General features: G+C 41.9%; 1 protein-coding gene across 6 annotated transcripts in view; it reads left to right on the forward strand.

Annotated features, from left to right (window-relative positions):
- Positions 1-12,740, forward strand: part of kansl3 (KAT8 regulatory NSL complex subunit 3) — a 63,779-nt gene that overhangs the window by 8,172 nt on the left and 42,867 nt on the right. For all 6 annotated transcript variants that reach the window (XM_084323477.1, XM_084323480.1, XM_084323479.1 and 3 more), the window contains exons 3-4: positions 2,381-2,551; positions 2,834-2,924. In XM_084323477.1, the coding sequence (XP_084179603.1) occupies positions 2,381-2,551; positions 2,834-2,924 (262 nt within the window). The remainder of the gene's footprint in view (positions 1-2,380; positions 2,552-2,833; positions 2,925-12,740) is intronic.

Raw genomic sequence — 12,740 nt, forward strand, 5'->3', positions numbered from 1 at the left:
AAATGTACTAAGAGTAGTCTACTGACACACTAATAAAAAAATTTATTTACATCTAAGACCATTTATATAAAAACTCTTGGGTGCCTTTTTTTTGCACAGTACTGTGTTTTCTATCCACTTTAGCCAAACACACACGCACATAATATGTATGTGTGTGTGTGTATATATATATATATATATATATATATATATATATATATATATACATACACTACTGTGAGAAAATAATAATCGCACACAAAGGGATAATGGCTTATAGCAGACTTAATGATTTTAGAATATTTCAGATAATGAAATTAAATGTTTATATCATCAACTATCCAGTTAGTATTTATACTGTCTGTAACGTTTGGCTACTTTAAATCATTGAATGTAGAGAGAGAGAGAGGGGGCGAGAACGGGCGAGAACGAACGAGAGAGCCAGCCCCCCCCCCCCCCCCTCGGGTTTTGTTCTTACTTACTTTACTTAGGCCCATCGCTCCCAATGGAGCATAGGCCATCTACGACTTTTCTCCATCCAACACGGCTTTGGGCTGTCCTTTCTGCCTCCCCCCAGGTAGTTCCTTGTCTCTTGAGCTCCGCCTCAGTGTCCCGCCTCCAGGTGTTCTTAGGCCGCCCTCTCTTCCGCTTCCCTTGGGGATTCCAAGTCAGGGCCTGGCGTGTAGTACTGGTAGCCGGTTTCCTCAAAGTGTGGCCTATCCATCCCCACTTTCGTCTCAGGATCTGCTTCTCCACTGGTTCCTGTCTTCCTTTCAGCCATAGTTCCTCATTCTTGATTTTGTTTGGCCACCGGATCCCAAAGATGCGTTTCAGACAGCTGTTTATAAAGGTCTGTATCTTCTGCAATGTTCTTTTCGTCATTCTCCAAGTCTCTGAACCGTAGAGAAGGACAGATTTGACATTTGAATTGAAGAGCCGCACTTTGGTTGTCATGGCGATGTCCTTGGAGGACCAGATGTTCTTCAGAATGATGAATGCTGCTCTGGCTTTGCCTACTCTTGCTGTGACGTCGCCATCTGTGCCGGTTTTGTTCTAGGTTCACGTTTTGATCGTCTAAGCTGCCGTAGGTGATGACGTCACACTCGAATGTAAACAGGAAGAGTCTAACACACAGAGATGGAAAGTGGATGATATACAGAAACGAATAACCAATAAATATGAAGTTATGTTTAAACTTCTGTTGTCAAGCGTTGTCAATATAACCCACCCCCTTTCCTCACGAATGGAACTAGTGTGGAGTCCGCTTTGACCGCTTTTCCGCCGTCCCTGCTACACTCCGGACCACTACACTAACGTTAGCCTAGCCCTCGGTGCATCACAGTCACGAAATGGGCTAACGTTAGCCTATAGCTCCGCCGTCCCTGCTACACTCCGGACCACTACACTAACGTTAGCCTAGCCCTCGGTGCATCACAGTCACGAAATGGGCTAACGTTAGCCTATAGCTCCGCCGTCCCTGCTACACTCCGGACCAGTACACTAACGTTAGCCTATAGCTCCGCCGTCCCTGCTACACTCGGGACCAGTACACTAACGTTAGCCTATAGCTCCGCCGTCCCTTCTCGAGGAAAGCACTGCGAGTGTCTCTCGGCCGTGTCTCTCGATGTTCGCGATATAGTACAGTACTACATCTCGGGTAGAACAATCTGCGATACATCGAGTATACTCGATATATCGCCCACCCCTAGGTACAACACAGTACGGCTCAATACACACAATTGTTAAGGGGATGCAGACCAGAGAAAGACTTTCATCTTGTTTACATCAGGGTCCCCCATTTTCAATTCATCATCATAACATATATGACATATGGATAGACAGTACTGTTACATCTAGACATTTATGACATACCAGATCTACAAATATACAGTACTGATTATGAGTACAAAAAGAGTTTACAAAGAGAGTATATACATTTGAGGGGGAAGAAACTGTACATTGGAGGAGGTAGGTGGGGGAAGAAACTGTACATTGGAGGAGGTTGGGTAGGTGGCGTTGGGTAGGTGGGGGGGGGGGGGGCTGTACATTGGAGGTGGGTGGGGGGAGGGGTAGCTAAAGTAGCATAGCTACTAAACTACCAACCTTCTTACTGTCTTACTATTATGCACTTTGCTATTATGCATTTACTACAACCTACTATTGTAATGTGTCTATACTACTAAGTTTGACACTGTTTGGACTTTGGAACAATATCACTTACTGCCAGAGTTGTTCCTTTCCTACTGACTTGTTTGTACAGAACTTGTAAGTCGCTTTCGATAATAAAAGAAAATCTGACTGTGAGGAATTGTGTGTGTGAATAGCATCCTTCAATGTTCTTGAGATGGAATGTTTCTATCTAATATGAATGACTTACAGTATTTTCATCTTGGGCCTGCAGAGAGTCTGACCCTTCGATTGATGTGGAAACGGTCACGCCCACACCTGTCCCCCTCTATGACAACCAGAAAGCTCTCAGTGTGATGAAGGAGTGTGAGCGACACGTCTTGTTTGCTCGCACTGTTGCAGACGGTCCCCCGCCCCCTGACGACTGGGAGGAGCACATCAACAAGTACATGGACATATTGAATAATCCATAATGGGACCATAACCCATTCGTAGATTTAACATTTACTATACTGCCCTGCAGAAGCTAACCGCAGTAACTACACAGACAGTGAGGTTCATTTATAACTACATTTTGAAATAAATTGTAGTTACTGCGGCTCTACAGGGCAGTATAAGTGTTTCTGAATGTGAATGCAGAGCATTGTTTTCCATATACTACCCAACAACCTATTGCCTTGTTGCCTATTGACTATCTTGCAATGATCCATGTTATTTTCTGTTTCAGAACTGGATGGTCAGTGGCTCAGAACAAATTGTTCAATAAAGTGCTGAAAGCCCTGCAAGCTGAAAGACTGGCCCGGCTGGCCAATGAAAATGTGAGTTCTCATCTGCTTGTAATTTGATTGTTTTGTTAGGAGTGATTCCACTCTTGCATATTTATGTAGGGTGCGACAGTGGATCAGGAGGTAGAGCTAGTGATGCACGATATATCGGCCGCCGATATAATATCGGCCGATATGGCCGTTTTTTTACACATCGGTATCGGTCCGATATCAAGATAGGGCCGATATTAAAAAAAAAACACACCATTTTTTTTTAATATTTCCCTTTTTTTTTTTTTTTTTTTTTACATGTTTTGGCCTTAAATAGTTTCGAAATATCAGTCATTTCTGAAAATAAGTTACAAAAGTAAAAAAAATTATGTGTTTTGGAAAATAGCTCTTTATTTGATTATCATAAAAAAAGTGTTTTCTATACAGAGATATCGACATCGGTAAATATCGGTATCGGCCAGAACAGCAATATTAATATCGGTTATCGGTATCGGCCACAATTTTCACATCGGTGCATCACTAGGTAGAGCAGTCGTCTGGTAATCGGATGGTTCCCGGTTCGATTCCGGCTCCTCCTGGCAGCGCTTCGAAGTGTCGTTGAGCAAGACTCTTAACCCCCTAACTGCTCCCGATGAGCAGGTTGGCAGTTTGCCTCTGCCGTCGGTGTGTGAGTGAATGGGTGAATGTGAGGCATAAGTTGTAAAGTGCTATATAAATGCAGTCCATTTACCATTTATGTTAGGAGTGAGTCCACTCTTCCATGTTTATGTTAGGAGTGAGTCCACTCTTCCTTGTTTATGTTAGGAGTGAGTCCACTCTTCCTTGTTTATGTTAGGAGTGAGTCCATTTTTACATGTTTATGTTAGGAGTGAGTCCACTCTTGTTTGTTAGGAGTGAGTCCACTCTTGTTCTATGTTTACGTTAGGAGTGAGTCCTTACATGTTTATGTTAGGAGTGAGTCCACTCTTCTATGTTTATGTTAGGAGTGAGTCCACTCTTCTATGTTTATGTTAGGAGTGAGTCCATTCTAGTGTTGTCACGATACTGGAATTTCGAACTTCGATACGATACCTTGAAAAGTATCGATATTCAATACCATTTTCGATACCACGAAAAATGCAACAACAAAAAAATAATAATACTTTTATTATTTTTTTACAAATTTTGCTTTTGTTGCTGGTTGATTCTCCTCAGCTTCTCACTGGTACTATAAGAGAAGATAAATATAACACTCTTAAAACCATTTGTTTCTCTTTAGATCAGACATTTAAAAATAACTAAATTATCTAATCTAAATCAAATCAAAACAAAAACCTGTGTTTAACCTAGCCATCTATAAAACATCATGCTAAAACTGTGAAACAAATGTCCTACTCCCCTAAAGAAAGAAATACCGGTACATAGCAAACATGACTCGGTTATGCAATAGTGCTGCTGCTTTTTATTTGATTAACATCTTTTAGTTACCTAATAAGACTAAAAGACTACAATATGACTACAACAATTTAATGACGGCTTCCGGTTTGCGGAGCTATGCTCGGAGCATTAACGTTACATTTTCAACAAGATTGCTGCTAATTACCGTACTTTTCGCACTATAAGCCGCACCTGACTATAAGCCGCAGCAGCTAAATTGAATGATGTGTACATATATAAGCCGCACTGGACTATAAGCCGCAGGTGTTTTAATGTTTAATTACCATATGTAATTAGCATTGGGACACAATACTGTCGGACAAATAACAAGAATTAACTCATTTACAAGTTGTATTAAGTTTAGCAAATAAGGGAACAGATAAATAACATTTCAATGCAGTCAAAAAAGCAATATTTAGATTTTTACATTTTCGGGTTTGGTCACGTCGAGTCACATATAAGCCGCACCGTTATATAAGCCGCAGGGTCGAAAAATGGGGGGAAAAGCCGCGGCTTATAGTCCGAAAAGTACGGTAAACACTTGGACATGGAAACGGGGTAACGTTAATGTTATGTCGAGTTCATAATACGTGTAATGTAGTATGAACTCGACATAACGTTAACGTTACTCCGTTTCCATGAAGTAATTATATTGTGAATTATAAGGTGGCCAGCTAGCTAGCATAAGCTAACAGAAGAACGATTAGCTAATAGCTGTAACGTTACTAACAACGAATCAGCTGTTGATATTATGAGCCATCAGTAGACAACGTCTCATGTATTAAACTAAAGTTAATGGTTTAATGTTTAATGCTTTGTTGACAAGAATACACTGAAGACGGGTCTCTGAGGGGGAGGAGGGAGGGGCAAGCGTGCTCTGCAGCAGCGTGTGTCTGTCAACAACTTGCGGTAGAAGACTGCGAGCAAGCCAGCTGGTATCGATACTGCAGAAAGTATCGATATTGCGGGAAATGAGTATCGAAACCGTTTGAAATATTCAGAATCGATGTGTATCGATTTTTCGATATTTTTGACAACACTAGTCCATTCTTCTATGTTTACGTTAGGAGTGAGTCCACTCTTCTATGTTTACGTTAGGAGTGAGTCCACTCTTAACAACACTTTGACTGTCGGAAAACGCTTAAAAGCGTCATTCCCGGCCATGCTCAAGTTGCCGAGGCTTTACAGCGTCTTTAATATCAATATTTCAAAAATCTGGGATCGGATTCATATTTCCCCTCCGCTGGCCTGAGATCCACCAGGAGGACCCACTGAGCTCTCTGGCGGTTCAGGAGCGCCATCTGGTGGCCGATCGGCGCAATCGCTTAACAGGAAGTGCAGTAGAGGTTGTGCTGGTCTGCCATATTACTTCCGGGCACTCGCTATAGGTCCCGGGACTCGATCTCGACACACTACATAGCGATCGATTGCCAATAACTCGATAAACAACATGATTTGGACGTATATACCATTATACAAGCTGGAGATGGACCGGGTAAATCGACATCCCATAATGGTAACATTTCTACTCTACGATGATCGCCCAACGGCGCGCGGAGACTGGGGTGAGTTTTAGCGTGTAAAATTACCGTCTTCGATACTAACTGCTATTATCAACATTTGACCCACATTAGATGATTGGTATAACGCTGCCCACGGAATTATAAACGCCCCCTAGCCCATCCGGTCAACATCAGATGACGTGTAGTAACTTCTAGAAGTACGTCTAGTTGGAATTTTTTATATCGCGCTGATTGCCATAAAACTGTATTGCATCATCAATATAATGTATTTGGGGCTATAGATCACGTTCTGGAGAAAGCTGCAGAAAGAGATGAAAACATACTTATACATTAGACCATACTTTACTATGAATATGTGAATGAAAAAGTTTAACGTTGCTACACAATGAACAATACATATAGGACTTTGAATGGGCCCTAATAATGGCAATGTAGCAATATAATTTAAAAAGTTATAGCCCTGCAAAGAAGGGGACTTTCTCTATAGACAAATAGAGCCGGCAACCTACGGTTGATAATGAATTTAACCCATGGCACCCAAAGTGTTAAGCAGTGTTGTGCTAGTTACTGAAAAATAGTAACTCAGTTACTTTACTAGTTACTTCATTTCAAAGTAACGTCGTTACTTTACTAGTTACTTACACCCAAAAGTAATGAGTTACTGTGAAAAGTAACTATTTAGTTATTTATAAAAAAAATAAGATTGCTCCCAAGTCCCATGCCCCAGATACTCAAAATCGGTTGATCAACTTGACAGTTTCCATTCACATCACTGAACTCTGCTAAGCAATGTGGTCTATACAAACACAAATACTGTACTCACTACATACTGCTCTCACCAAGCTGCATCAAAGACATACTGTACTCGCTACATACTGCTCTCACGAAGCTGCATAAGAGACATACTGTACTCACTACATACTGCTCTCACCAAGCTGCATCAAAGACATACTGTACTAGCTACATACTGCTCTCACAAAGCTGCATAAGAGACATACTGTACTCACTACATACTGCTCTCACCAAGCTGCATCACAGACATACTGTACTCACTACATACTGCTCTCACGAAGCTGCATAAGAGACATACTGTACTCACTACATACTGCTCTCACCAAGCTGCATCACAGACATACTGTACTCACTACATACTGCTCTCACCAAGCTGCATCACAGACATACTGTACTCACTACATACTGCTCTCACCAAGCTGCATCACAGACATACTGTACTCACTACATACTGCTCTCACCAAGCTGCATCAAAGACATACTGTACTCACTACATACTGCTCTCACCAAGCTGCATCACAGACATACTGTACTCGCTACATACTGCTCTCACCAAGCTGCATCACAGACATACTGTACTCACTACATACTGCTCTCACCAAGCTGCATCAAAGACATACTGTACTCACTACATACTGCTCTCACGAAGCTGCATAAGAGACATACTGAACTCACTACATACTGCTCTCACCAAGCTGCATCAAAGACATACTGTACTCGCTACATACTGCTCTCACGAAGCTGCATAAGAGACATACTGTACTCACTACATACTGCTCTCACCAAGCTGCATCACAGACATACTGTACTCACTACATACTGCTCTCACCAAGCTGCATCACAGACATACTGTACTCACTACATACTGCTCTCACCAAGCTGCATCACAGACATACTGTACTCACTACATACTGCTCTCACCAAGCTGCATCACAGACATACTGTACTCACTACATACTGCTCTCACCAAGCTGCATCACAGACATACTGTACTCACTACATACTGCTCTCACCAAGCTGCATCAAATACATACTGTACTCACAAATCTGACGCAAACAAATGTTGTCCCGAGTCGATATAATAAGAAGTGCGCCGGTTGAAGGAACAGCCTTGATGTCGCCGGAGCGTTTCATTATAACCATCTTGCAACGGTGTTTAAGATATCAATCAAAGCATTGCAACGTTAGAATAGTTAGGATATCAATTGTGCATGAAAGGACTATATTTATATTGTTTGATTAGTATTATGAGATTCCCTGGCAGATTTCGTACAGTCAAAATCCGTTGATCAACTTGAGTTTCAGTGAACACATTGGCATGCACTCACAAGTCTGCGGTGGTCCGGTCGAGATGTAACGTTACGTTAGTCCAGCTGACTCCAGCAGCCCCGCCTCAAACATGTTCTTTATCTCGTTTCCATGTTGTATATTAATTATCTCTCCAAGTAGTTGCTAAATGGTTCGTTAGTTCGTTATTGCGTTATTTTTATGTAGATTTATAGCGAGCGTCCTCCTGACTTTTGTTTACTATAGAGAGCGTCTATTTCTTTCCGTAGCCGCATTTCTGGTTTTCGCATTTCTGATTGGCCAGTGGCCACTGACTGACGCTCTCTGGTCAGAGAACGTCAGAGAACGTCAGTCAGTGGCCAATCAGAAATGCGAAAACCAGAAATGAGGCTACGGAAAGAAATAGACACTCTCTACAGTAAACAAAACAAACGCAGGCGGAATAAGGACGCTCGCTATGAATCTACATAAAAAGACCGCAGTAACGAACTAACAAACCATTCAGTAACGTAAGTAGCGTTACTGAATTTCAAAAGTAATGCGTTAGAGTACTAGTTATCGCCAAAAGTAACTTCGTTACTGTAACGCGTTAGTCCCAACACTGCTCTTAAGGCCTCTACATGCTACAGCAACTTCAAAGCAACTTCAACACAACATCAGCGCGATTTCAGCACGGTTGTTGTTTAGGGTCTTGTAGACTGTGTTGCGAGGATGCTGCGTACATGTCTCCAAAATCTAACCTAAACAACCGTTGCGTTGATATTGCGTAGCAGTGATTGGTTGGTTAGCGAATGGGGGCGGGGTTGTCATAGAATAATATTGGTCTCGCAGAGAATACCATCCGCCATTGTTGTAGCCAGCCAGCGTTGATGCTAAATAATTAGCGTCACATAGCTGGCCTTTTTCTGAAAACCCAAGCACATATTGTTCCATAGCATACGCCTTCAGTTGATCATGACAAATCCTCTCTTACCTTGACGATTAAAAAGCCTCCATAATTTAGTAAATAAAGCTGTAGCCAGCCAGCTAGCATTGTTGCTATACAAAATGCTATCCACATTAGCTACATAGCTAACCAACTAAATACAATGGTATCCTGAGGTAACTTTAACGTTAAATACAACGTTTGCTAGTCGAAATGACTGGACACACACGGGGACAAGTTAAACATCAATCAATTAATTTATTCCAATAGGTAGTTTGAGCTGCATGTGAGCTGAGGTCCTCTCCATTGGAAACTAATGACGTTACGGTAACGTTAGCTCGAAAAGCACAGAAAGTTAAGCTGCTAGCAACAGACACTATAACACTTCCGGTCGGGGGATTTCAAAATAAAAGAGCGACGTCTAAAATCACCGGAAATACGTTTATTTTGTACATTATCTAACGTTAACATGAACCTAAACTAACTTTAGTTAAACTAACTTTGCGCGTCAATGTTGCAGAAGCATAAAGGCAGAGTGTCTAAAACACTGTTGCTTTGTCGATGTTGTGTTGCAGTTGCTTTGAAGTTTCTGTAGCATGCAGAGGCCTTTAGGCCCTGTCCACACGAGTGCTGGATTTAATATAACCATGATTGTATGTGCGCAGTTGCACTGTTCGGCCACACACAACCGGGGATTTGCTACACTGCAACCGCGGTCTTGAAAACTGGAGCCCAGGGTGAAGTTTTGCGGTTTTGCAGTTGCGTGTGGGCATAGCAACCGAAGTTATTCCCAGTGTTTACAGCAGAGCTGTCGCAATTATTTCCCATGTTCATGGCAGACTGTCAACAACCGAGCGCGGGATAGAGAGATTAGAGCAGAGCCAGCTACACCAGTGTTTACAGCAGAGCTGTCCCAAGTAGCGTTATATGAAAATGATTGTAACAAACTTTTGTTCGAAACGTATAGTCTGTGTTGAAGAGTGTTGTGATCGACTGATGTCTATTGTCGCATTCCTGACCTGCTGCTCAGAGTAAACATGTAGCTGCGGCTAAACTAAACTCATGTGTTGTCAAGTTATTGTTATAAGGAACCCAGTCCAGACTGCATCCCCTTAACAATTGTTTGTATTGAGCCGTATTGTATTGTACCCATTCTGCAATGTGTTAAATAACGTTTGCATTCATTCATAGCGGTAACGTTACCACATCACGTTAGCATTTAAGCTATATACTATACATAGATATAGCCATTCACATTAGCATGTAGCTAACAACACCTGCAGTCTTTTGTGAGACTAAACTATCCGCTCTTGGTGGTAAATTGTGTTGCTGAGTTGGTTTTGTTTCATCAACAAATGAGAGGCAGAACACACAGTCAATGTATCCGTTTATTTATTGCACTTTTATTGCAGTTTCTTTCTTTGCTGAAAAATATATCCTCCGTTGGCAAAATGACATTTAAAGATGGCGGCTAAACGGGAAGTGTAGTGAGCGTTCAACCTTTTCAACCTTGGCCTTCATGTCTGAACAACATCGCCGCCTACTGTTTTGGCATTGTACTACATGTATCGGTTGCTTGGTTTTCCAGTCGTCATGAGTACGCAGTTATACACGGTTGTTCACCTGTGTGGACGGAGTTTTATTTTTTTTCAAACTTCGGTTATATTAACACTTTGGCTGCCATGGGTTAAATTCATTATCAACCGTAGGTTGCCGGCTCTATTTGTCTATAGAGAAAGTCCCCTTCTTTGCAGGGCTATAACTTTTTAAATTATATTGCTACATTGCCATTATTAGGGCCCATTCAAAGTCCTATATGTATTGTTCATTGTGTAGCAACGTTAAACTTTTTCATTCACATATTCATAGTAAAGTATGGTCTAATGTATAAGTATGTTTTCATCTCTTTCTGCAGCTTTCTCCAGAACGTGATCTATAGCCCCAAATACATTATATTGATGATGCAATACAGTTTTATGGCAATCAGCGCGATATAAAAAATTCCAACTAGACGTACTTCTAGAAGTTACTACACGTCATCTGATGTTGACCGGATGGGCGAGGGGGCGTTTATAATTCCGTGGGCAGCGTTATACCAATCATCTAATGTGGGTCAAATGTTGATAATAGCAGTTAGTATCGAAGACGGTAACTTTACACGCTAAAACTCACCCCAGTCTCCGCGCGCCGTTGGGCGATCATCGTAGAGTAGAAATTGTATCATTATGGGATGTAGATTTACCCGGTCCATCTCCAGCTTGTATAATGGTATATACGTCCAAATCATGTTGTTTATCGAGTTATTGGCAATCGATCGCTATGTAGTGTGTCGAGATCGAGTCCCGGGACCTATTAGCGAGTGCCCGGAAGTCATACGGCCGTCCGACTCCAGCACAACCTCTACGGCACTTCCTGTTAAGCGATTGCGCCGATCGGCCACCAGATGGCGCTCCTGAACCGCCAGAGAGCTCAGTGGGTCCTCCTGGTGGATCTCAGGCCAGCGGAGGGGACATATGAATCCGATCCCAGATTTTTGAAATATTGATATTAAAGACGCTGTAAGGCGTCTTCGGCAACTTGAGCATGGCCGGGAATGACGTGTTTAGGCGTTTCCCGGCACCCAAAGTGTTAAATCCAGCGCTCGTGTGGACAGGGCCTTACATGTTTATGTTAGGAGTGAGTCCATTCTTCTATGTTTACGTTAGGAGTGAGTCCATAGACCAGATGCCGGGGTGGGTTTGCCCCAGCGTCTGTGTGAAAGGGACTGCCCGGCATTGTGGGACAACAGTGGTGTGATGTTTTGATGATGTACCGGTAGTTCATTCGGGTGGGACGATACATCGATCCAGATCGATATATTGATCTATTATCAATAATCAAATAGGATCGATGCAACGTAAAAAGATCGATTCATATTGCGATACTCTTATTTTGAAAATCCCGCAAGTCATATCCGCCGGCGCACAGTATTGTGAAACTCCGTGTAGACATTACAGCAGAACAGCGCTACAGAGCGTCTATTTTGCGACCCGATATAAGTCTGTGCAGTTTTCCCCCCACAACGGGTCAAATGCATCTAACATGCTTTGCATCGTCGCCATTCCTTTATGCCCACGTCGCGTTAAATATCTAAATGAACGTCACGTTGGCTGCTTAAGCTAACTAAGCTAAGCAGCTAACTGTGAGAGAACAGGAGAGGGGAAGGAGGAGGGGCGAGGGCATTCTACCTTTCTGTGGGGGACTGGGGGAGGGGCATTCTGTGTGTGTGTTACTGAGGATGGACAGATAAAGTTGGTATTTAAACATGAATACATAATAAATGTATTCATGATCATCATGCAACATAAAACAATTGTAGGAAGTTTGGGAGAGGAAGGGGTTTTAGCTTGCGTGTTGTGAGTTCCAAAACATTTTACTTAAAGTTTAAAGCTCAATATATAAAAAGTGAACAGGAGGTCTATTTGTATTAAAAACAATAGATTGTTTTTAATTTAAATGTCTGGAAGAGCTCAAAAATAAAAACGTCAATTGATATTTCCGTAGCCTTTTTTTAGTTGATCTAAATGTGTCTGATTGTGTTAAATGGGCACATAATATCGCCTCATATCGATCGCAGGCACCTGAATCGAATCGTATCGTGGCAGACTTTGTGATATCGGCAAATATCGTATCGTTGTCCAAAGAATCGATATCGTATCGTATCGTGATGAAACTGGTGATTCCCATCCCTACTGGTTAGCCTGTAGGTAATATCATAACCACAACTACTTTACTAACTAAGTGGAGATTTGAATCTCTCTATTCAGATTGCACGAAAAACAAGGTTTTTGTCGCTTCGTGTTTTTTTTCACCTGTATACCATGACATTTCATCTCTAATTGTGATCAAATCACAATATGTAATTGTATTAGACAT

This window comes from Notolepis coatsorum (assembly GCF_963971535.1).
Source record: "Notolepis coatsorum genome assembly, chromosome: 10".
NCBI classification, from domain to species: domain Eukaryota; kingdom Metazoa; phylum Chordata; class Actinopteri; order Aulopiformes; family Paralepididae; genus Notolepis; species Notolepis coatsorum.